The sequence below is a fragment of the Cuculus canorus genome, chromosome 8, assembly GCF_017976375.1.
Source record: "Cuculus canorus isolate bCucCan1 chromosome 8, bCucCan1.pri, whole genome shotgun sequence".
In the NCBI taxonomy this organism is placed as follows: Eukaryota; Metazoa; Chordata; class Aves; order Cuculiformes; family Cuculidae; genus Cuculus; species Cuculus canorus.
In genome coordinates this window covers 22,669,347-22,693,796 of record NC_071408.1, presented here as the reverse complement: position 1 = coordinate 22,693,796, position 24,450 = coordinate 22,669,347, and the positions used below count along the sequence as shown (strand labels likewise).

The window sequence follows — 24,450 nt, the reverse complement described above, 5'->3', positions numbered from 1 at the left end:
ATAAATTCCACAGGGGACAGAAATAATTGGCCCTATTCTTCATGATGAGGAAGTAGGCAAAGCTCTGTGATAGCACATTTTGACATTATCTTTTAAGTTTTGTTACTTTTTTTTTTTGCATAACTTACAGAAAGCATTACCTAAGTTTGTACCATTTTAGATATGTCTTTACAGAAGTTTTCTTTCTCACTCCATAATGCTGTTTTGACCAAGCAGCATTCAGCTGCTAAAATCCTTTTAGCTTCTCTAGCTAAAATCCTCTGTAACTTTAGATCAATCTTTTTTATGAAGTTTATGTGTTAACGGCAGTTCTGTTATGCTGACTCGATTCCTTGAGGGTGGAATCAGAAAGGTGGTTAAGAGATACCAGGGCATTGCCAGTCACTGAACACAGTAAAGTTTAGATTTTTGGTTTCAAAAGCCTTGTGTAAAGGAAAAAAAAAAAGCAAACCCCCTAATCTTCTAGACAGAGAGTCTAGTGTTCTCAGGCTCCCAGCTCACATGAGGAAATTTCAGCTTTAGCCATTAAAATGCTTGGGAGGGTTGTTATTCCTTCATGGACTGTGGTGAATGCCCTTTGCAGCTATTGGTTTTGGGTTTTTTTACCAGCTATGATAAATGTGTTAGTTGTTTGACAGCCAGAGATGCTGTCAGGTGTGCAGGTATATCTTATGTTTACTTTCTTTTGTAAAATTCACGTAATTCTTTCAGATCCAAATTTTCATTATAAAGAAAAAAACTAAAACACGTTTCATTGCTGTAGGAGAAGCAAATAGATTTGTCAGAGTTGGAGCCAACGGTGCCCGACTCAGCAGATCTGGCTTGCAGGAATTTGACTGAATGCTTTGGGTTTGGAGCACAGATTTTATTTTTAAGCTTGTACTTGAGTTTTGTGTTTCAGTCCTGCTTTGCTTAGGCAAAACTAGGTACAATGAAGTACATTACATTTACATACTTTATCCCATGTGTAGCTGGTTTTTTTACAATTAATTGGAGCCATTAGCAGTAAAACCGAGGGTCAGAACGCGGCTCCTTGCCTTAAGCAGATGTGCTGCTTCAAGAAATCTCAGTTCCTCTGTCGATCAGGTAACAAATAGGAGTTTGTTACACAATTCTGAATTCGAGATATTTGTGAGAGAGCTCTCTGATGATAAATGAGGGCATATCCATGGGCAGCTGAGGCAGTCCAAGGGCAAGGCAGTTATTGCAGCTGGGTGGTGCTGGGTGGGGCGACCTCACCTCCTGATTTCAGCTACATAGAGATGTGTGAGAGAGTGCCTGGTACAGGTGCTCATAACTGCAGGCGTTGGAAGGGAAATGGAGAATCTGGCAGGTGGCTCTTCATGGCTTTATTTGGTTAAAGCAAGTCCTCCTAGTCTGAGGTAATCTGTAATCCCTTTGGGAAGCAGCAGAGTGAAATTCAATTGCTGAAGTGAGGAGGTGGTGAACAGCTGAGCGTGGTTTGTGGTAGTTGGCTTATGGAGCTGTTCTTTTGGGTGATAGATCATTTCAGGATGCAGGAGGATGGGACAAAGGGACTTGACTACATCTTCCCTTTCACAATAGAAAATATTTCCAATAATCACAAGGCTGGATTTGTCCATTTCCTATATGTCCAATTCATCTGAGGTCAGTTTAAACTGTTACCTCCTTGGAACAGGAAATACATCGCTTCCTGTTTTACAGAGCACTGAGCTGGATGTCAGCTCTCGTTAAGCAGAAAAGAATAGGAATGCAATTAGCCTGCTGGATAAAAGGCAGGAAAAAGTCTCTTAGCTATGAAAAATCAACACTTGAGGAAGCAAACCACATGTGAAGAACAAATGCTGGAAAAAAACCCCAACTGTTTGGAACAAATTATTACTTAAATAAACAGCTGTGTAATTTGTTGGAGCAACAGTGTGAGCTGCTCTGTACCCTGTATCTGTATGAAGAATTCATTGCTAATTTAGGAGCAGATGGCTTTATTCGAGCCTGGGTGGGTTCTCTGGGAAATGCTGGTTATATACTGTGGTACAGGAACAGAAATATCCTTTTAATGCTGCAGTGGGATAAAAGGAATATGGTTAGTACAAAGCAAGTAAAATAATCTCTGTCTGTATCCCATATTTCAGGTAGATTAAAAGCAGTCATGCGTTTTAAACTTTTTTTTTGAACAGCACATGTCCTCTGGGAGAACAGACGTCTAAAAGTTCATTTGGATCAAACACAGATGCCAATAGGCTCATGGCCAGGCTCTTTTGTGCATTCTTAGGTTTGAAAAATACTTCCCTTCCTGCTTTGGAGACAAAAACTGCTTTTACTCTTTGTGTTTTGATTATTCATTTTTTGAAGAAAATGACAGCGTTACTTAGAAGAATTTTAATGGGCTTTTTTATCTCCTTTCAAATAAAGGCACAGTACAAGCACATAGCAGTGGACACTTCAGGAATACCAGTATTTCTGTAGAGTCTTATTTAAATCAGATAAATAAAGATGAGAGTAAAGAAAGTTGTATTACCTTTTTAAGATACAACTAAAACTTTAATCTGAATGCTTCGTGCCTCACTCCATGTGATCACAGGTGAGCTGATGCCTGTAGAACCCCTGTTCTTGGAACTCATACTTCAATAGATCTGTTTATACCTTTTTTTTTGTTCACTGCAATGTTGTTGCTTGACGGGGGTATCTATTATTTGAGTTTATCATATCACATCTAAATTTAGCCTGTTATCTCTTTAGGACAGTGACAGTAGTTGCAAAGTCAGAGCTGAGCAGGTCTTGTGGGTTTGAGCTACCTCTGTGCTGTCCCGATCCTGCAAGGTTCCTCGAGGCGAGCACAGCCTTGGTGTGGCTTCGCTAAGTCATCCAGCTTTCTCAGTTCCGGTAGTGGAACACAGTGTGCCGCATGCTGCAGCGTAGCCCTGGGCACGTCCTTACGCTGAGGTCTGCAAGAGCAGCTTTCAGAAGTAAGAGCTCGAGTTAGCAAAGTCTGTCTTTGAGCACCACTGGGGTTTGTTCTGCGGGAGCCAGTGCAGAAGGTTGGGTCGTGCCCAGCGCGTTGTGCTCCAGGCCCGTTGCAAAAGCGCTGTGGCATGTGCTGTCACAGCTGCCAGTTCCATGAGGCACCCCAGCACTTGTTTGCCCAAGGACCACGCGATCTGAAGAAGTGATCGTATCAAAGCTTAAATTGAGTCTTCAGTTTCAGCTTTTTTTTACCTGAAAATGTTTCTTCATTTAGGCTGCAACCACCACTCACGCACATAAGCAGGATACACGCAACAGCACAAAGGCTTGAGCTTGATTGGAAATGTTTCCTGCAACTAATTCTGTGTTGTAAGTCTTGCATTGGGGGTTCTTCCCCCTAAAAGCTCCAGAAAGCTGTAGTGAACAGAAACTGGTTGCACGACTCCATGTACTGTGCCAAGGCATAGCCGCTGGGGTGGGTCAGAATGCCTTTGGATAGGTTTTGACTCCAGCTCTGATTCTCCTAGGGATTTATGCGGATTCTGATTACGGAAATGCAGCACTGGGCCCAGAGACAGGAGATTGCAAGTTTGGAATAGGTTGATGTAAGATGTGAGGGCAGTGAAAGCTTGGAAAAAAACAGTCTATACAGGTAAGTTGTAGCATAGTGCAAGGGTGTGAGTGTTGCTGTTGCACATGGGATATCTTGTTTCTAGCGGTGTGTCTGTCCTGCTGGATAACCCTGGGCTGATTTCTGAGACTTGTGTGACTGTTTCCCCACTGAGGGAGGCATAATGCCCCTCTTTTTCTAATGTAGTATCTCTAAATGCTATGTGACAGTTAAGTTCTCTACTTAAACAGTGAAAACACAGACAAAAATACACTTTTGGGAAAATGGTGAATCCTGCTGTGGGCTGCTCTGGCGTCAGTAGTGAGCCAAGTAACCACCCTTCTTCTGCAGGCTGGGGTAAGACGAGGTGGTCCTCCAACAGAAGCATACTTTTTTTCCTCCTCCTTCCTGAAAACACTGTGTAAATGTTCTTTTATGGACACGGGGAACTGTAATACAGAGAGGGTAGCAGGCAAATGCATCCTGAATCCCTGAACCACTAAGAAAAAGCAGCCAGCTTTGTTTTGTTTTGCTTTTTATTTTTGTTTCAGTAAAAGCACACCTCCCACTCTAACTTTTGAAACTTACACGTGGCACAGAGGGGGGATCAGTTCCAGTTGATACGAGCCTGGAAGAAGAGAGGGAGGAAATAACTTAATTGCTTTAGACTTTAGTTCAGCTGGAGTCAAGAGGAAAGAATCACTGTCCCTTTCTGTGGAATTCAGCTATAAGGTCGTTTTCTTGGTGAGGACAGATCCTCTGTGGATTTTGTGGAGGTAACGTACGCATTCACAAAACAGGTGCCTTTATCTTTTAAAAAGTAACTGCTGTCAGTGACAAAAAGCTGTCTTCCTTTCTTGGAGATATTGCTGCACTTAAAGCATACTGTGTTACAAACAGCTTGTTTCTCTCTCTTTTTACCAAGAGGGGAGAAATAAGGAATGAAGCTTCTAAATGTGACCAGGGCTGGAGTGTGTGTCTGTGGGTTGGGGGGTTTTGATGTTTAGTGCTGTAATATGGGGCTTGGGAGATAAAAAAGAGATTAGGTCAATAGGGTGTTGTATCAAAATTGGAGACTTTGCTGCTAAGACGTATTTTAAGCCCATCTATCCCTAGTCCCTGAAGATCAATTGATGAGTTAAAAACCAGGGGGAGTTACAGGGAAAAGAGACAAAATGCAGGAAAAACTGCCGATCTATCTGTTCCTGGCTAATTTTAACCAGACCCCCAGGGAACAAGAGGACATTCCCACATGGAATTCAGATTTTGTGTTGAATGTGGCTGAAAGTAGAGATCCAGTGACAGACAGTGCAGCTCCGGTGTCCTGCAATGAAATGCTAAAGCACACATGTCTCTGCTTCTCTTCTGTCAGTTCCAGCAAGCTTGCTTACGGCATTTGTCATGAATCTTGCAAACTGTGTTGACAAAAAGCAATGGGAGATTGTTTCCTCCCCGGGTCTTTATATTCAGACCATAGCTGCTCCCTCTTTCCTACTCACATTTTCCCATATGTTGACTTTGGAAAATTCTTCTCCGATTTCGTTGGGAAGTGCAGGAAACTCTCGTTGGTAGAGGGTTGCCTATTACTCCCTCTAATTCTGCTGCTCACATCTGGAAAGGATCTGGCTTGGAAAGGGGAGACTCGCTTTGAGCTCAGCGCATGTAACTGACATGGCATGAGCCGCGGGAGCCTGGGGGGGGGCAAGAGTAATGTTCTTCTCCAGTCGTCTGATTTCTGACAGCAAAGGTGAGGTTTTCAGCACTTTCCTTTTTTTTGAAAAGCTGGATTCTCAGACCCCCTCCAGCAGCCTGCCTTTCAGCTGCAGCGTTTAGAGAGGATATGCAATGTAAGTAACGCACTCAGTTAACCTGTTGATATTGAAGGAGAGAGGATGTTTTTCCATCTGTGTGTGTGAGTCCTGGGAAAACGTGTAGGGACAATAACAGATACAGAGATGAGATGTTTTGGACATGGGTTTGTTGTTTATTGAGGTAACTGTAATCACTGAGAAGCATGCATTAACTCCCAGAACTTCAACTTGCTTCTTGAGACCACACTTTCCAGCACTCTGCCTCTGGTGCCGTGTGGCAGCAAACAGCAGAGACCGTTGGTGGTTCTGTCTGCACTCGGAAGGATGCAGCCACAGAAACCTCTGAGCTGCTTTCAGTGCAACTTCAGGTGGAAAAACCTGATCCAGAGCCCATTGACAGCAAGGGAAAAGGACTCTTTCTAGTAAGCTTTGAGCCACTCCTTTAGTAAGGTTTCTTAATAATGCTTTGAATCAGGCCCATAGGAATGAGTTTAAATAGAGGGAATTACTTCAGACTTTCTTTGAACTAAAAGAAAATCAAAATCACGCTTGGTTTTACTGCCTGCACTCCAGATGCAAGCAGATGTTTCTGTATCTGAAGTGTCTCCCCGTGGCACCAGAGCAGCATCCACTTCAAAGGCATCATAGCAGAAGCATGCATAGTGATGACCACGGGGTGAGAGCGCCTCAGAAACTCCAGTGTGCACTAGATACAATATTTCTTGTTAGTTTTTTTAACGTGTTTTCAGCCTTATATGTGGAAAACGAGCATGTTGCAGGTCTGTAGAGCCCAATTGCAGCCTTGAGGTGACTGTGTGCTGTGGGAACAGTGTTGGTTTTGTTACAGCAGTGTTGGTTGTGACCTGCATGTAAAAGGGATTTTTTTTTAGTTTCTTTTGTAAATAGCTATAATAGTAAGCTGATATGTAGGAAAAAAATACTGCTAGAGATCTACTTTCTGAGATTATTTCCTCTAATATTTCTGAAATGTTTTCTGAGATTAGGTCATCAGTTACTAAGGATTTTACTAATCTACTGTTGGCATATCCATACAGCCAATTTTGATCTCACTATTAATCTCTAGGTGCCATATAAGAAACACTGTCTGATCTCTGGAATGTTTTATAAAGGAGATTAATTTCATTATATTCAGCTTTTACAGAAATGGAAACAGTGGAATAGTGGAGGAAGGGGGAAGAGGGATCATGGAAACAATGTTAAATGCTTTAAATCACCCAGTATGTTGGTAGCAAAGACCAGGAGCAAAGCAAAACCATCCATGTCTTAGGATGCTCTGTCCTCTAGTCCCACTTTCTCCCATGTCTTCAAGTGTAAGTCAGTACTTAAAGAAATTATTAAAGATTTTCATAACTCCGAAAGCAGAATCTTCCCAAAGCTTCCCAAGAACCCAAAGTCTGTGGGAGCCTCAGAGAGAGTTTCAGATGGTGCAAAGCAAGAAAGCCCTGTGGATGTAAATGGAGATGTGCCCGTCCTGGTAGCTGCCAGCCTGGCTCTGGTAGGTTCTTGCTTCTGATGCGAAGAAGGAACCTGGGCTGGTGGAGGCGAACAGAGTACTTATTTCTTATTAAGGTCATTAATCCATTGTGCTTTTTCACCTTAAAAGATGAGCCTAAATAAGAATTTCTCATCCCTGTTAAATGCTTCTGTGAAGAACAGCTGCGAGGAAAAAAGACAAGCCACAACCAGCCCTTACTGCACATCATTATGTATGAAATCTGGAAGGGCACCAAATGAGACCGAAGGGGCTGGCTTAGGGCCAGCTGGCTGGGGCAACAGATAATCAACTTCTGTTTGAATTATTTTAACCTGTTGCCAGAAAGATAAAAGCTGAACCTTAGCCAGGCCTGTAAGGTTCAGATCAGCACGGTCCAACATCAATAGGAAGCCCATTTTGTTTCCAGTAGCCAGGAGATTTTGTTATTGTTCCCTGCACGACAAGCAGCCCCTCAGAGAGGCATCCTGACAGTGTGAGTCACTCTCTTCCAGCACACCTTGTTTACATTAACAAGAAGATCTTCTTCCCTATGCAAAACCACAAGGCACGGTATGATCAAGAGTTACATAGAAATAACATTGCATAACCTCCTCTGTAAGTCTCTGGGATCATCTGACCTTTCTCAGTATGGCATCAACTTGTGCCAGGGGAGGTTTATACTGGATATTAGGAAAAATTTCTTTACCGAAAGAGTGGTGAAGCATTGGAACAGGCTGCCCAAAGAAGCATTGGAGTTACCAACCTTGGAGGTGTTTAAAAAGCATGTAGACATGGCACTTTGGGATATGGTTTACTAGATAGGGTGGTGTTGGGCTGACAGTTAGACTAGATAATCTTAGAGGTCTTTTCCAACATTATTGATTCTGTGATTTTATGAGTATAGAAAAACCAGTAATGGTGGATGAGAAGGCCAACCACATCCTTGGTTGCATCAAAATTAGCGTGGCCAGCAGGTCAAGGGAGGTGATACTGCCCCTCTGTTTTGGTCTCATGAGACCCCACCTGGAGTACTGTGTCCAGTTCTAGAGTCCTCAGCACAGGAAGGACATGGATCTGTTAGAACAAATCCAGAGGAGGCCACAAAGATGATCCAAGGGCTGGAGCACCTCTTCTATGAGGACAGGCTGAAAGAATTGAGGTTGTTCAGCCTGGAGCAGAGAAGGCTCCAAGGAGACCTTATAGCAGCTTCCAGTATTTATAGGGGGATACAGAAAGATACAAAAGAAAAGAGAGAGAGGGGCTCTTTATCAGGGAGTGCAGTGACAGGACAAGGGATGTAGTTTTAAGCTGAATGAGGGAAGATTTAGATGGGCTATTAAGAGGAAATTTTTTACTGTGAGGGTGGGGAAGCCCTGGCCCAGGTGGTCCAGAGAAGGCACGAACGCTCCATCCCTGGAGGTGTTCAAGGCCAAGTTGGATGGAATTTGAAGCAACCGGATCCAGTGGAAGGTGTCCCTGCCCATGGCAGGGCGGTTGGAATTGGATGGGCTTTATGGTCCCTTCCAGCTCAACCTATTCTCTGATTCTCTGAGCAAATAACTGGAGGGCTGGGGTGGTGCAGGGACACCGCTGGCTGCAGACGGGGTGCTGGTCCCTGAATGTGAATCATAGCATCGTAGAATCATAGAACAGTTTGGGTTGGAAGGAACCTTAAAGATCACCCAGTTCCACCTGCAGGGACACCTCCCACAGCCCAGGCTGCTCCGAGCCCCATCCAACCTTGAACACCTCCAGGGATGGGGCGGCCACAGCTTCGCCGGGCAACCTGTGCCAGCTCCTCAGCAGCCTCATGGGGAAGAAGTTCCTCCTTGCGCCTCGTCTAACCCCGTCCCCGCTGTCGCTCGCAGGGGCGATGCCCGCGGGCGGCCGGGCGGTGCGGGCGCTGCTGTCGCTGCTGTCGTTGCTGTCGTTGCTGTCGTTGCTGTCGCTGCTGCCGCGGAGCTCCGCCGCCCGCCCGGCCCCCGCCTGCCCCCGCGACTGCGGCTGCACCCAGGAGGGCGTCGTGGACTGCGGCGGCATCGACCTCAAGGAGTTCCCGCTGCTGCTGCCCGAGCTCACCAACCACCTGTCCCTGCAGGTAAGGCAGCCGAGGCCCTGCGCCTCGGAGCGGGCCGCGGATCCCGGGGGAAGGTGGGGAACGACCCTCCTGGTTCTCTCCCCAGCAGATCCCAGGGAGGGAAAGATAAGGAACGTCCCTCCTGGTTCTCTCCCCAGCAGATCCCAGGGAGGGAAAGATAGGGAACATCCGTCCTGGATCTCTCCCCAGCAGATCCTGGGGAGAAAAGATGGGGAACTTTTCTCCAGGGGGATAAAACGTAGGGAGCTTTCCTCCTGGTTCTGTCCCTGGTAGATCCAAAGGGAGAAAAGATAAGAAACTTCACTCCCGGTTCTCTCCCCAGCACATCCCAGAGGAAAAGGTATGAAACTTCTCTCCTGGTTCTCTTCCTAGCAGATTCTGGGGAGAAAAATGTAGGGAATTTCCCTTCTGGTTCTCTCCCCAGCAGATCCAAGGGAGAAAGGGTAGGCTTCCTCCCTGGTTCTCTCCCCAGCAGATCCCCGGGGGGAAAGTTAGGAAACTTTCCTCCTAGTTCTCTCCCCAGCTCCAAAAGAAGGATTTTTTTTTTTTCGTCCAAAGTAATAATGAGCTGTTCCTGGTGAAATCTTTTCATTTTGAGGTGTTTCTGAAGAGCATGGGCTAAATTGCTTCATTAGCGAGACACGTTCTGGCAGTGCTGCACTAGCTGAGGTGCCCCACTCCAGACCAGACCTGGGCACTGTCCCCTGAGCCCCATCTTCCTCCAGCCCTCTCCTTGCAGCACGTGGGCTCAGCAGGGAGCAGGCGTCAGGCGGCCGAAGCCATCCATGGCGCGGAGCAGCATTGCTGTGACAGCCAGACAGCTGGGCTGCGTGCGGCTGGGAGGCACTTGGGTCATTTTATCTGGGAAACCAATGCCATGCCAGCGGTGTGTGGGTATCCTGCAGGCACGGGATGTCTTCTCAAGACAAGGGCATGTAAGGAAATGGGCCTCAGACCTCAGGTGGAAGCAGCGGCACATCCTACCCTGCCAGCAGGTTTCCATGCCCTGTTGTAAGCTGACTGATCCCTACCACCAGTGTTTGGGCAGGTGTCCTTCCCCTGCCTGCGTTCTGACACCTGAGGATGTTGGCAGGGCTGGACCATGGCAGCCCCGTGGCCATCCCTTCCCAAGCCTTCCAGGCTTCTCCACAGTGCCTCTTTGGCCCTTAACCAACTGCTTTTTGTTTATTGCTCCCATTTGTCAGTTCTGCTCAATGGACGAGTTGGCGGATTTTGCTCAGAGCTTTCCACCCAAGTGCAGCAGAGTCAGAAAAACTGTAATTTCAGCTGGCACTTTCGTCAGCCGATCTGTCCCAGGCATGTGCTAGCCGTGGCTCCTGCCTCTACTGCCAAAAGCAGAGAAGATTTTTTGGAGCAGCAGCTGTCACTCTCTGTGTATTGTCCTGGCTTCCAGCACAGAGGGTCCTTGACTGGTCCCATGGATGCTGAAACAGTAGAATCACTCGTTAATGGTCAAAATGTTAGTCAGCAAGTTAATGAAAATCTGATGACAGTCACACCTGACAGTACGACTAGAGAAAGAGAGCCCAATTTGACTTTCCTTGCCTGTGACGAGTTATTTTTGAAACAACACACAAATGATAGAAATAATGAACTTGGAAATCCAGCGTGCCAACATTGTAGCAAAAGCTGTGCTTCGACTGTGAGGTTTGGCTGTGGCAGATGGATTATAGGCCTTGCCAGGCATCATCACACTCTGTGTGTGCTACCGGTGCATAAGCCAGACGTTTCTGGAGGAAAGCACAAGCTACAAAATTTGGTTCGGGCTTTAAAATGCTTCTGGGTTTGGATGTCTTGATTTTGAGATCTGAGTCTGGCTCCTTATGAAGAGAAGTTTTGACAATGATTTGAAATGGTGGGTTCATTTCCAAATTTTATTGGAGTTCACAGTCTGGGTTTATTTGGATCCTTCTTGGATTTCTTTGCTGGTGATTAATACTCTCCATTTTCTTAGAATAACCAGATAGAAGAAATATTTCCAGAAGAGCTTGCTCGTCTTCACAGACTGGAAACTCTCAATTTGCAAAACAACAGGCTAACTTCAAAAGGTAGGTCGGCAGAGCCCTGAAGTGGGCAGAGCCTGTGTCTCCACAACACCAGTTTGTAGAGTGAGGCCGGTGACAGCTGATAAGGAAAGCAACAGATTGATGGATTGACTTGATTGGAGTGGTTAGCTCTCAGCCTCAGTCCTTTGGCCATCAAACAGATCATGGAGGCACTTTATCATCTGAAACATAATAGTCAGTGTATAAGAATGCAGCCTTGCTGAACCAGTGGAGGGGACCTGGCAGCAGCACAGTGTACTGTGGCGTGAGATCTTCTCATCCAGGAAACTCCCTCCAGTCCCACAGACACATCAATGCAATGCACTTGAGAAGCAGAAATGTCTACACGCTGAATTATTTCCTTCTGACTGACCGTGTTTCTTAATCCACTTGTTTAGTTCAGTCTAGTCACTCAGCTATTGTAGTTTAGTCCAGTTCCGTCCTCACTGAGTTTAATATAAATTGTTGTCCTTATCCAACGATACACAACAGCCTTTACTGAGAATGTGGGCATATTATGTGTGGAACTCAAAACATATCACTCTTACATAGCACAAGGAAAGCTGCACTTAATAGATTCGGACTTTGACATTATCACCTCTGAACCTGATGTTTCTTTCACAAGCTTCAGTGCAGCCTTGAGTTTCCAATATGTTTTGTTATGCAAAATAGCTTCACCTTTGACTTAGCTAAGTGCCAGGTGAAAATGCTATTTGCAGCCTTTCCATTGTGTCAGCGATTGTGCTTTTGTGATCAGCTGGATGTAGAGTGATTCAGCTGAAAATCAACAGTTACAGGGGGAGAGTAAGGTCCAAGTTGGATGACTTCTCTGAGCTTGTTCCTGCCTGGCTACGGGATTATGGGGGAGCAGAACAAGGGAAGAGTTATGATATGCAAACAACTGGTGTTATTTTGGCAAGATGGATCTGATGATTAAACAACCCCAGATCATGTCTTTCCAAGAAAAATTATTTGCAAGTTCATGGACAAATAAAAACCTTCCAGATAGCACGGTTGCTGTGAGCACCAATAGTCAGCCGTACAGCAAGTCTACACAGCTCTGTACCTGATCCTTGTCAGCGGGATTGACCACAAGCCTTGCAATCTTAGGATCTTCAATGGTCTTCCGTTGCTCTTAACACTTGGTGGGATTTTTTTTTAATTAAAAAAAACCCGAAGACAACAGTAGGTTTGAGGCAGACTGTTTCGGTGGCAATGAAAAATATTTAAGTCTCACATTAAAGATATTATCTGAGAGAGAAAACTACCTTCTGATGTTTTCATTCGGAGAAGCAATAAGGTCCCAGTGTCACTGATTAGTTATTCCTGTTTTTAAGGGTTGCCAGAGGAAGCATTTGAGCATCTGGAGAACCTGAATTACCTGTACCTGGCAAACAATAAGGTAAGAGGCTCACAGGGCTTTCAGAGTGATTTTCTATTTGGGTTATGAGAGTTAAACAAGAAAGTCTTCCATTCTTTTAAAATCCATACCCTACATAAGTCAAATTGTGCTAAAATGATGTTCTAATGTGGGTTCATCTAAGGTCAAGACAATCAGTTAGTATGCTAAAAAATTAGAGAGTACACATACCTGTCTATTTTGAATACTTACTTATCTGTCCAACTGGTGAAAGGTTTCCTGTGTGTGTGTAGGAAGGTACAGAGGGCCCTTGCATTTATAAATTACCAATGTCTTCAGTAGGCTTTGGATCAGCTGCTGGCAGATTTGGTAGCTGCCTGTAAGCAAGCTGTGCGGTAATGATGTGGAGTGCTGCATATCTTGTCAGATGAGGCTGGTTGAAAAACTTGTGAACAAACACATCCTAATACCTGTGTCTGAGCCATCAAGATCTGTAAAAAGCTATCCAGTTTTCCATGACTCCCATTTTTATTAGGTTTCATGTGGGGGAGTACCCTCACACAGTGCAACTAAGCAAGTAATGAATTTATTCCTTTAGTTTCAGTGGTAGGAGCTGAATTTCTTTTTTAATGGAGAAGATCCTAGGTGCTTCCCTGTTAACGACCCCAGTTGGATCTCATGACAGAAGCACATCTTTCCTGCCAAGGAAATGAAATAACTTCTCACATATCCTTACGTCTGGGTGGTTCCCATTATGACTTTCTTTTTCCCCAGTCTTTGTCCACAAATGTTTGCTACAGATGGAACTGGGATACCACAGAAAAATATAAGTTAAAACATCAGGCAAAGCTTCTTTTGTCAACAAAAATCCTGCTCTTCCAGCCCTCCCTTCCTCCCTCCCACTCTCTCTCTCTCCCTCTCTCTCTGTATATATATATACTTTTTATATGCATGTCTGTATATATATTTTATTATATTATATTATATTTATTATATATTTAAGAGGATATTATATATCCTCTTAAAATCTGTGACCTTTTGATGTTTTGTTTATATACATGTGGCCACATCCATGTTTCAGTCAGGCCAAGACATATTCAGAATCACTCCATAGGTTTCTGTATGGAGTGATTGAGGATAGAACCCATTCCTTAGTACAGTAACATTGTGTTCTTTTCTCCCTTTCAAGCACCATTTCCATATAACAATCTTGGCAGATAATAACTCCATAAAAAGGAACAAGCCAGACTGTGACTAATATTCCAGAACTTTGCACTCCAATTTTCCCCGTGTGACAAAACAAAGTGTTTGGTTTTTCTGGCTTTACTGCAGAGAGAAAAAGATCCCAAAAGAAAATGCAAACATCAGCGAATGTCAGAACTAGTTACAGTGAGAAGTTGTGGACCCACAAAAAATAGCACATTTCTTTATAAATCACAAGCCAGTATAAACCAGATTGGCTTCAAACTGCATCCACTCTGCATCAGGAGACACTGCAGGTCAAGTAACTGTGGTGTCTGGAGGAGAGCAGGGATTTGCTGGTAGTTTGCTCCTTGTTTTATGGATTATCTTAATGCTTCTTTATCTTCATTTGTGATCCCATCAGATGTAGTTAAATTATCTTTTGGTAAACTAGTATAGTTGATCAGAAAAAAAAAAAATATTCATAATAGGTTAAAAACCTTCTGTGACTCATGAGTAGCAAGTACTTCCAAGTACAGAATGAAAGCTGTGTTTACTTTTTAATTTTTCACCCTATTCATAACTTGTACCGAGCGTGTAGTATCCACAGTAAACCTTGTTAATAACAGAAATGTCTTCCACCAAACTGTAGACCAGGTCCTGAACTGGCATTACTATTTACTATGAGTTAGTGATTTTGGTGTCAGGTCTTAATATTTCCCAAACATTAATCCCAAAGTGATATGGGATTCACCAGGACCTAATAATTCTGTTTACATGAAGCTTGTCCAGTACCTGAAGGGGCCTACAAGAAAGCTGGGGAGGGACCTTTTATAGAGGTATGTAGTGATAGGACTAGAGGGAGTGGCGGTAAATTGGAGAGGAGCAGATTGAGACTAGACCTAAGGAAGAAATTCTTCACAACGAGGGTGGTGAGAAACAGGTTGCCCATCGAGGTTGTGGCTGCCCCATCCCTGGAAGTGTTGGATGGGGCCTTGGGCAGCCTGATCTAGTAAGAGGCAAGGGGGTTGGAATTAGATGATCTTTAAGGTCCCTTCCAACTGAAACCATTCTATGATTCTGTTAGCAAGAAAACTGTTTCCAAAACTGGTAACAATTTTTGTATGATCCTTTTGTGTTCACTCGATAACTCACTAGTTAACAGTAGAGAAATGCTATCTGCCGTATGGAAAGGAAGATCGAGCAGTAAAGCTGCAAGAAAATTGCAGCTGGAGAAATGCAGCTTGCCACTTGCTAGGCAATATATTAGACAAAGCTACTCAGTCAACTTTACTTTTGGTAAAAGTTACAACAATCCAGCATTAATCCTTCCAGCACTCAACTAACGGAGCTCATTTAGTCTCATGACTAAGTGCTGAAATGCCAAGCACAATCCAGAGCAAGTGAAAACTCTTTTTGGATGAAACTTGTCTTTCTCTTTTCTCTTTCTTGTGGTTCTCGTGGCTTTCATTTCACATATCTCAGCTGTGCCCTTTGTTTTGTATGAAAGCTGTGACCTAATAGACTGTGTTTCAGGAGAAAAGCTTTAATGTGCCACTGTGTATGAAAGTGATTAAGTGTATTTCCTGTGTCTGAATTCTCAATAGTATGTTGTGCTAGAGATTTATTTCTTTCTGAGAAGCTGTCAGACCTTCCTGGTCAGAGGTGAGTGCCTTTATGTGCTTCTCTGAAATCAATCTCCCATGTCAGGCAGTGAGAGATTACCAGTAAAGCCAAGAGCAGTACTGTGGCAATTGTAGTGATATGTAAAATGTCTATTTCCACTGCTTATGTACTCTCTAGAAACACTGATGGGAGTGTGATCTGTGGGAAAGATCTTTCTTGTGTCTGTGACCATGAAATATTTAAGACAGCTAAAGGAGGGAGGTTTTTGCACAGGCAAAACCGAAAGCCAGTAAGTAATGTATTTTCATCTTTTTAAAAATAGGACTGTATCGTGAGTCCAGTAAATTGCAAGTTCATGGGTATAGTCCATTGATGCACACTTGACAAACTAGTAGAGAGAGATACAGTCCCCCTTTAAGTAAATACATAGTCTAAGGCATGGGTTATGCAGTTCTCTAATATCTACTCTCTCAGACATAGCTAAACTTTTAAGTATTTTGGGGTTTTCATTACTATTAATAACCAATTGTAGTTTTATTGCAATAAACAAATTAAAAAAATGTTTTGTCATCACGTGAGTCTTGCTGTGCCTGGCTGGCTGTAAGGATGAGGTCCTCTATCATCCAACAGTGTGGTGAGGAAGAAGCTTTACAGATTCAGAGAATTTCAAGCTAGAAGGCAAATCTCTTCCATTGCCCTGAGTTTCCCATTGTAACTTCAGAGGTTTAGATGACGGAGACTTCAGCATCTCCCTAGATAAGATGTTCTCTCCAGCACCTTTCAGAGTGTACATTAAATATTTTAAGAGTAGTCTCATTAGTTCTACAGTTAACATCTGTAACCAGGGTGGTTGCACCTGCCTATTGCAATTTGGTAGTCTTCTGCTTACGTACTCAGGGATCGTATTTACTACAACACCTGTATTCTTGATTTTTAGATGTATGACTTAGCTCTTAGCAGCCACTCAGTGAACTTAGCTATTGCATTATCTGGATACTCTGTAAAAACTGAGCTGTTTCAGTCGTTGGTTTTCACTCCACCAGTTTTTGTTAGATGCAGACTTTCCTAGTGTTGTTTTTTTCAAATCACTGATAAAAACAGCAATAGGCCAAGAGCAAATGTGTCAAATCCTGTACCTCTTATCATCTACAAAGTTTTGGAGACAAGACCTTTCTATATTTTGTTTCTGATACAACACTTACTTAATGAACAAGGTGTCACTGTACAGTAGATCTCTGCTTCGAAGTCCCACTTGATATTCTATCATTTGACTCAGAAGCATCCCTATCCTTTGGGAACCCAAATCCTCTGTTGAAAAGATCATTGCAAATGGATACAGTATTGGAACAGACATACAAAGTGGCACTTCCCCTCCTCCCAAATATACTTTCAGTAAGTAGTAGACCACTGTGGGGTGGATTGGGATTTTTTGGCAAAGCAGACAATTTCTTAATTTCTTCCACCAAAAAGAGACAGGACTCTTCCAACCAAAACAAACATTCACTTATCTTGGAGCAAAAGTCTGTCTCCTTCCTACAGAGATTAGTGAGTGAGGACAATTTGGTTTTGTTCATGCAATCTGCATTCACTTTCATTTACTTTTGCCTGTTCAGAGAAAATAAATCTGCAAGTGTTCAGTTGCTGGTCTAATGCTTGGTTAAAACTTTTGCTGCATTTAATTGGAATTCCCCTGTATATTTTTTTTACAGCTAACAGTGGCTCCAAAGTTCCTACCAAATACCTTGATAAGTGCAGATTTTGCAGCCAATTATCTCACTAAGATATACGGACTCACATTTGGACAGAAACCAAACTTGAGGTAAGGGATTGGGAAGTAAAACAATAATAGTGTTCTGCCACTACTTGGAGGCAGTTGCTGAGTGATAAGAAATCTGACTAAACCATAAACTTTGTTTATTGCCTACTTGTGATTTTTGGAAAGAAGCTGACTGTTATTCTCAGTGTGAAAGATCAAATAATCTCTCAGACAAACACATTCCAAGGGCTTTTACCAGCTGCCAGACACTTTTGTGTAGATAAAAATTAAATTGTCTCCATTTTATTTGTGTATCAGTTATGAGTGGAAAGAAACTGCTTTGGTTTCTCAAAATGGAGATGAACTGTTCAGAAATCCTTAGTTTTATTACAGTCCATTTGTTAAATAGAATCAGGATGAGAGTACAGTATCAGTGCAGTTGAGTATAACTCAACTGTATTGAAGCTGAGCTTGTTAGCATCTTCAGAAGCGGTTCATACCATCAGGTTTCAAAGGTCTCTCTGCTAGTTTCAGATTATGATTTTCCCAGCTGGATCCAGTGCAGTGCATTGGCCCATCTCAAATGCAGATGCACATAGACCACCTTCTGTGGGATATGGTCTTTTCCAGAGGCACTTTAAGTAATCTAAGTGGACACTGCAGCATGTAAATCCTGCAAAGACATCTCAAACTCTCTTAGTAGCAGTTTACTGAGTTTGGAAGCAGTTAAGAGCTGTCCCAGATGAGCTCCCAGAGCCCAGTCTTGAGATGAACTGAACAACTCTTGGTTCCTGCTGAATTTGTTGGGAGCTGAAGGTACTCTGTGCCTACTGGGCCTCTAGTCTCATAGGCTCTTGGTAGCTGAAAAGGCCAAGTCAGTCACCAATTTCTGGCAATATCTCATCATGAAAGAAACTAGATTTATATATGTGTTCTTCCTTAATCTGAGTGGCAGAAGCTCCTGTGTTTTGATTTCTTGTTAAAATTCTCGCACTCTTCTGAAATGATTTTCACACTCTACTATGCCAACACTAATTTTAATCAGAGTAGGAACTCACTGATTTTTGGGATTGCTGATATAAAATCCTATCACAGTTGTTTCAGTTGGTTTATTTGTTCCCAGCAGAGTTCATGGTCTCAGACTGATTATTTGGAAAGCAAGGCTTTCTGAAAGGCAAATATTTGTAAGTTAAAAGTGCAGCTGACCAGGCAGGGTGAAAAATATTTTCACTGTGGCTCTGAACTCCCTGGAGTGTGTGATCCCACAATTGTGTTTCCATACTGAGCCTTTCCTTCCTTCCACAAAGATGTTGCCAAGTTCTCTGCAGCTGGTGGGGAGTCCCAGAACAAGTTAAAAAAGCATACTTTGACACTGTGCTACTTTGACGTTTTAACCTGTCTCTACAATTTTAGCTGCTTGTTGCATATTGGGGTACACATAGGAAAGGAATGGGTAATCAAAGTCAAAACAATCCTTACAATGTCTTTTGTTGAAAAGAAGTAAATCAAATTCATTTAAACCAATGAAAAGCAGGAATAACTGCATGGGGGTCAAATGTTTTATACAGAATGAAAACCTGTATAACAAAGTATGAATCCATTTTTTAAAATCTGATTGCAGATACTCTTCTGTAAATATTAAAAGTTAAAAGTAAGAAGAGCAAAGGGAAAATAAGAAAATCTCTTTTTTTCTTGATCCCAAAAGTTCATTAAACAAAATTCTTCCAGGCTGAGTAAATCTGCTCTGTCTTCCTGTTAGTGGTCTGTATGGAGTAGGAGAGAAACTGTTTCCTGGGGTGTTTCCAGCCTTCATGGGAGGAGAAAGAACAGAGGTATGAGAGATGGCCCTTTCTTAAGAGATCTACAGGTTGATTTTTCCTAGCCCAAGAAGCCCGGATTTGATTCCAATTAGAAGTTAAAACTGGGGGCATACCTGTTAATCAGATATAAATTCTAACCCTCTCAAGTGAGGCTGCCACACCAATGTTCTTTGTTTCAAAGCACTGCATGATCCCAGACTTGTGTTCAGTTTCTTGTTAACAAGATAAGGCTTCTCGTAAAATTTGTATTCACAGGCAGGTTTGGGTTTTGACTAGGCCTAACTTTCAGAGAGTATTTGCACCAGCCATTTGGTTTTGCTTCTATATCCCTTGATAAATTAAAGGGCACTTTTAAAAAAGAAATTATCTCAAGAGAAGAAGGAAAAGATTGAAATATAGTTTTTAAACAACTTTCTCTTGTTAAACAATATGTTAAGTCTCACTATCTGCTTATCTTAACCGTTTTTTTCCTTCCAACAGATCTGTGTATCTTCATAACAACAAGCTTTCAGATGCTGGGTTACCTGATAATATGTTCAATGGCTCTAATAATGTGGAGATACTTATCATGTCCAGCAACTTCTTGAAGTATGTTCCGAAGAATCTTCCTCCAGCACTATATAAATTACACTTAAAGGTAATGACAACAAGGTTTTTTATTCCTTTACGATTGTGACCAACTGCTGTGTTTGTGTGGGATTCAAACTACACAGCCAAGCCATTTCAGTGCACTTGGAAGCATTCCCAGGCCCATTATAAGTCTTGTCTGCTATATCCTCAACAGTAGCTGTCTCCCATGTCCTTACTTTTTTGTTCATAAGAAACAGTATGTTTTTACAAAACACCAAAATGCTCATGGGGGACAAAAATGCTTCTCTGTTTTTGGAGGAATGTATTGCAGATGCCTGTGTGGTAGTGTTGTTGGTCTCTTTCCTGCATACAGTTATGTTAATACAGATTAGTACAAGAACATAGACCGTTCTCAATGGCCATCCAGTGCCTGGCCTCCCGGTTAAGTTTGCCACTGATGATGCTGCTTTTCCTGACAGCTGCTTGCCCACTGTGTACTGGCTTTGCTTCCTAAGTCATTTCACATAGACTACTGTTTCCTAGTGCCAGTGATTTTTGTTTGCTACTGAACTGGCAATTCAGACAACTCAGAGAGAGTTTGGATCAGTGATTCTTTACTGCTGCAACTTCTCCAGCAATAGTGCAATAGCAGAAGTTGTAGTATTAACTAGTGTCTTTATTTTTAATTCCACGTCATCTGATTTCGATAAAAACATTTCATCATGTTTGTGCTAGAGATCTCAGCCTTGTTAACAATAGGAGAGCTTGCAGCAGTGGGGAATCCTGGTTCCACTTGCTCCTAGTGTTGACAGAACCTTGGATGTGTGTAAACTGGAATCTGTTATCAGACCCTGGACTTAGGCGGTTCTGTGTTGCCTCCCAGTTTTCTTTTCCCTTGAAGGTTTCACCACTGATTCCCATTAAAATCTTCTAGAAATCGGGCTTCTCCAGCTTGAAGAAAAGTAAAGGCAAACAGTTTGATCCTTTAAACTGCTGAAATGTCTCTGCAAAGTGTGAAGTTACTAGGCCCCTGCATTTCATTGCTGTTTATAGGTAATCATTGTCTCCCAAAGCGGTCTCAGAGTTAGAAGACTTCGAACTTGTACCTTTCCCTGCTATTACCAGTTTTGTTAAGGGCAGGGGAGCTGAAGAGCATTTTGTTTTCAAATGCACTACCTATCAGTAGTAACATTTACCTTGATATTTTGGCTGGGGAAAAAACAGGACAATGAGAAATAAAAGACAGCCAATAGTGGGCTAAAAGTGTCCAGAAGGTGTACTTTAGATGTGACTATCTTTCTTTGTCTTTCCCTATTTATTGAAACACTCAGAGAAATCTATCTGTGGTGGTATTCACTTCATATTAGTTGGCACATAAATTTAGTCCAGTCTGTCCACCACATTATTGTGTATACAGGAAATGTGGGAAGTTTAACAAATCCAGTGTCAGTGTTTTATATATCCTATTATAAGTCTTGTAGTTTCTATATGGAATTTATATCTATATGGAATTCTAAGTGGAATTTACTTTTGTCTTTTATTTGTGTCTGCCTGTTGGCTACTCCAAAGACATACTAAGGCAACAGGATTAACTAGTTTGAAATTTGCATTGCAGGATCTGTACCTTTCGGAATGGTATTAATGTTGGAAGGGTGGCTGGTTCCCAGCTTCCAACCTAATTCTTCTTTATGGTGAAATCTGTCTTACAAAATCCAGAAATTTTGAGCAAACTCCAGAGACAGCTGCCTGGATTACATTATACATTTGCACACAGGTGAAAGGACTGAGAATACAAAATCAAACCTTCTGGGTTAGGGAGGTGATTCTAACTCCTTAGCCCAAAGATTCCACGGGGAATCAATAAAAATAGGTTGTAATATTTCAGTCAAGTATTTGTGTTTGTTTCTTAAGCAGAATGATAATGGCTCCTGGAATACCTTATGTCTATTCCTTTTGAAGCTTAATTGCCTGGTGTTAGTTGAGCAGAATCTGAATGTCCTATGTTGTTTCATGCCAAATAACGTGCTTTTTGCTTTTGGTGACTGTAGAACAACAAGCTAGAGAAGATTCCCAAAGGAGCCTTCAGTGAACTTTCAGGTCTACGGGAGCTGTATTTGCAGAATAACTACTTGACTAATGAAGGAATGGACAATGAAACTTTCTGGTGAGACAGATTTGTAGTTGCTCTGTTTGTGTCTGTCTGCCTCTTCTGGTGCAGTAATGTATCTACTGATAAAAGTCTATCTTAAGAAGTACATTTATTAAAAGCTACATCACATCGTGCATTTCTCTGCTAAGTCTATATGAAAACACTTAGATGCAGATGCTGCCACTCAAAAGCAAAGGTCCAGTTCAATGATTTGAATTGACACTGCAGAATACTTTTATACAAAAGGCAGAACCCTGAAAATCAGACTGCACCGCTCCCTGATTGCCACAGACACAACCACACCAGATACTAAGTGCCTTCTGGGAAAAGCCCATCTAGAACAATGTTGTAAGCTGGTCCCTGTTCTTCCAAACCAATCAAAAGTGAGGCTATTTTGACTTTCCAGTTCCAAGGGCAGTTCACTGGAAGTTAAGGCCAGACCTTCACCTTCACTAAGCGGCTTCTCTGTTCCCGTGGAGGCAGCCACAGACACAGTTGTGAATTCATCTAGCAGAGCTGTACCCGAGTGCAGATGAATTGCTGGAGTAAGAGGGAATGCAATGGTATTGCTCAATAGCCAGATGGCTGCAAAAGCTTTGCTACAAACTGGTGCAACAGAAATAGCCCTTGGCTGTCCTAAATTTAGCCCGGGACTTAGCACTTCAAAAAGTTAACGTTTGTGTCTCTGCTTGCACCAAGTGCTGCCCTTGCTCTACCTGAAAATCTAGGTCACATAATTTGTCCTGCTTATAACTTAATTTTGTAAACTTTTCTGATCTTGAAACATGAAAATGTATCAAACTGTGCTTTCTTTTTCCACATCCCACTCCCAGAAACCTCCGGTAGTAATTTACCGTAGCTATGTTGTGTCTGCCCCCAGCCCACATTGGACATATCATTGTTGTTGAGGTTTTGATGAGCAGAGCACAGTAGCTGTAGCTCAGGCACCAGTCGCAGTCAGCAGAGGGGGTGGATACTGCTCCTTGCTGTCATGGTACTGTCAGTAGTGCATAGCATCGTGCTATTGAGATGTGCCGAAGCTGGGCAAGCCTTACAACTTGCAGCAATGAAGTGCTTTACCCAGAGAGTATATTTGCTCATTCAGAGCATGCTTGCATAGTTATGAATAGCAGTGTAGTAACCAGTAAGTAAAGTCTGTAATACATTAGTTCTTGCATTTCCTGAAAATTTCCTAGTCATCTGCAGTCGGTTATGTAGTGTCATGCAGATTAAAAGTCTCATTTAAAATGAGAAACCGAATGGAAATACAAAGGAATAGAGGGCTCCTCAGTCCTGGCATGTAATACCATTGATCCACATCCAGTTGGTATAAGTGGCTAGTCTGGGGATTTATTTTAGCTTCAACTGAGTCCATGGAATCCAGATTCAGTAGCTTACACAAAGCAGCTCTAGCCCTGACTCACTTCCATAATGCTGGAGAGTCAGGAAAAGTTCACTACCTTAGCCTAGGACACTGAATTAGCATATCTGCTTTTCATAAGGGTAACATTACATCATCTAAGAAGCAGACCTGCTTTTCGATTTTGATCCGCATTTTCAGATAGAGGGAAATTACTCATTCTTAGGCTACGTTTCTGTGAAGCCGGAAGCTAAATTCTATGTCCTAATGGTGCTCCCATGGCATCTTTATTGTGGTATTTGTTCACTGAAATTGCTCATTTGTTGCTATCTGTGGCATCAATTGAGAGAACAGTAGGCTGCAAAACTGATCTTGGGTCTCAGCCTGGTGGCAGTTTTGATGTCTGTGGACTCCAGCAGATTCTCTTGCTAGCGTGGCTGGGAAGCAATAGCAGCACCTAGTCCTGATTCCTAGTGGCAGCATGGGAACTCCTTGTTTTGCTGTCCACATCAGTCATATCATGGGGCAACAATGGGCAACAACAGGAGCTGTGCTGGTGAGAAAGACTCTAAAGAAAAGATTGTAAAATCGTAGGAGAAGTTGGTTACTGCTTTACCTTGCAGAATCTAAATGGAGAGTGTTTTATTTCCTGCTTTCCCAAGGAAATTGTCTAGTCTTGAATATCTGGATTTGTCCAGCAACAACCTCTCACAAATTCCAAGTGGTTTACCTCGAAACATCGTCCTCCTCCACCTGGAGAAGAACGCAATTAAGGCGATTGGCAGAGATGTCTTGACCCAAATTAAGAACCTGGAGTACCTTCTGCTCCACAATAACAAATTAAAAGCCCGAGGTATTCACCCATTAGCCTTCCATGGCTTAAAGAAGCTGCACACTGTCCACCTGTACAACAACATGCTGGAAAGGATTCCCAGTGGGCTGCCCCGGCGAGTGAAAACACTTATGATCCTTCATAACCAGATCTCTGAGATTAACAGGAATGACTTTGCTACCACTTACTTCCTTGAAGAGCTGAACCTGAGCTACAATAAGCTTAAAAGTCCCCAGATCCATCGGGAGGCCTTCCGCAAGCTGAGGCAACTGAAGTCCTTGGATCTTTCCGGAAACAATCTCCAAACAGTGCCCTTTGGCTTTCCAAAGAACTTGCAGATTCTGAAGCTGAAGGAGAATGAGATAAGCATCATCCCCAAAGGGACTTTGTCTGGGATGACAAAGCTGCGGGAACTGTATTTGAGCAACAATAAACTGAAAGTAAATTCCATTTATTCAAGAGCGTGGGAAGAGCTCAGCAGTCTCCAGGTAGAAACATCAACATGTCTAATTGTGTTAATAATGCTGATGTCCTCGTCCGTCTGCCTAAGCCAGTTTATGTAGCACTAACACTAGATGTGTTAGATCCTCATGTTTTGGGCTTGCATTGCAAAGACTACACCTTCTGTTTCTAGACTAGAAATGATGTGCTGTTGTGCTAGAGGTGGATACTTCCCACTGCTGACCAGGGTGGTGGTCCACCATGCACTGCTGATTCTTGGAAATGTAAAGTCATCTTTGTTTCTGAACCTTAACAGTGTCCTGTATTT

At 42.7% G+C, this 24,450-nt stretch overlaps 1 protein-coding gene across 2 annotated transcripts in view; it reads left to right on the top strand.

The window, feature by feature from the left end:
- Nucleotides 1–4,150: 4,150 nt before the first annotated feature.
- Nucleotides 4,151–24,450, top strand: part of PODN (podocan) — a 35,591-nt gene continuing 15,291 nt past the window's right edge. Inside the window, exons 1-8 of one of the 2 annotated variants that reach the window (XM_054072426.1) lie at nt 4,151–4,332; nt 8,731–8,960; nt 10,936–11,029; nt 12,364–12,428; nt 16,904–17,013; nt 19,251–19,407; nt 21,389–21,504; nt 23,512–24,169. In XM_054072426.1, coding sequence (XP_053928401.1) covers nt 8,736–8,960; nt 10,936–11,029; nt 12,364–12,428; nt 16,904–17,013; nt 19,251–19,407; nt 21,389–21,504; nt 23,512–24,169 — 1,425 coding nt within the window. In that variant the 5' untranslated portion in view covers nt 4,151–4,332; nt 8,731–8,735. Of the gene's footprint in view, nt 4,333–4,793; nt 5,304–8,730; nt 8,961–10,935; nt 11,030–12,363; nt 12,429–16,903; nt 17,014–19,250; nt 19,408–21,388; nt 21,505–23,511; nt 24,170–24,450 lie in introns of those variants that run through there. The other variant, XM_054072425.1, reaches the window with a different exon arrangement.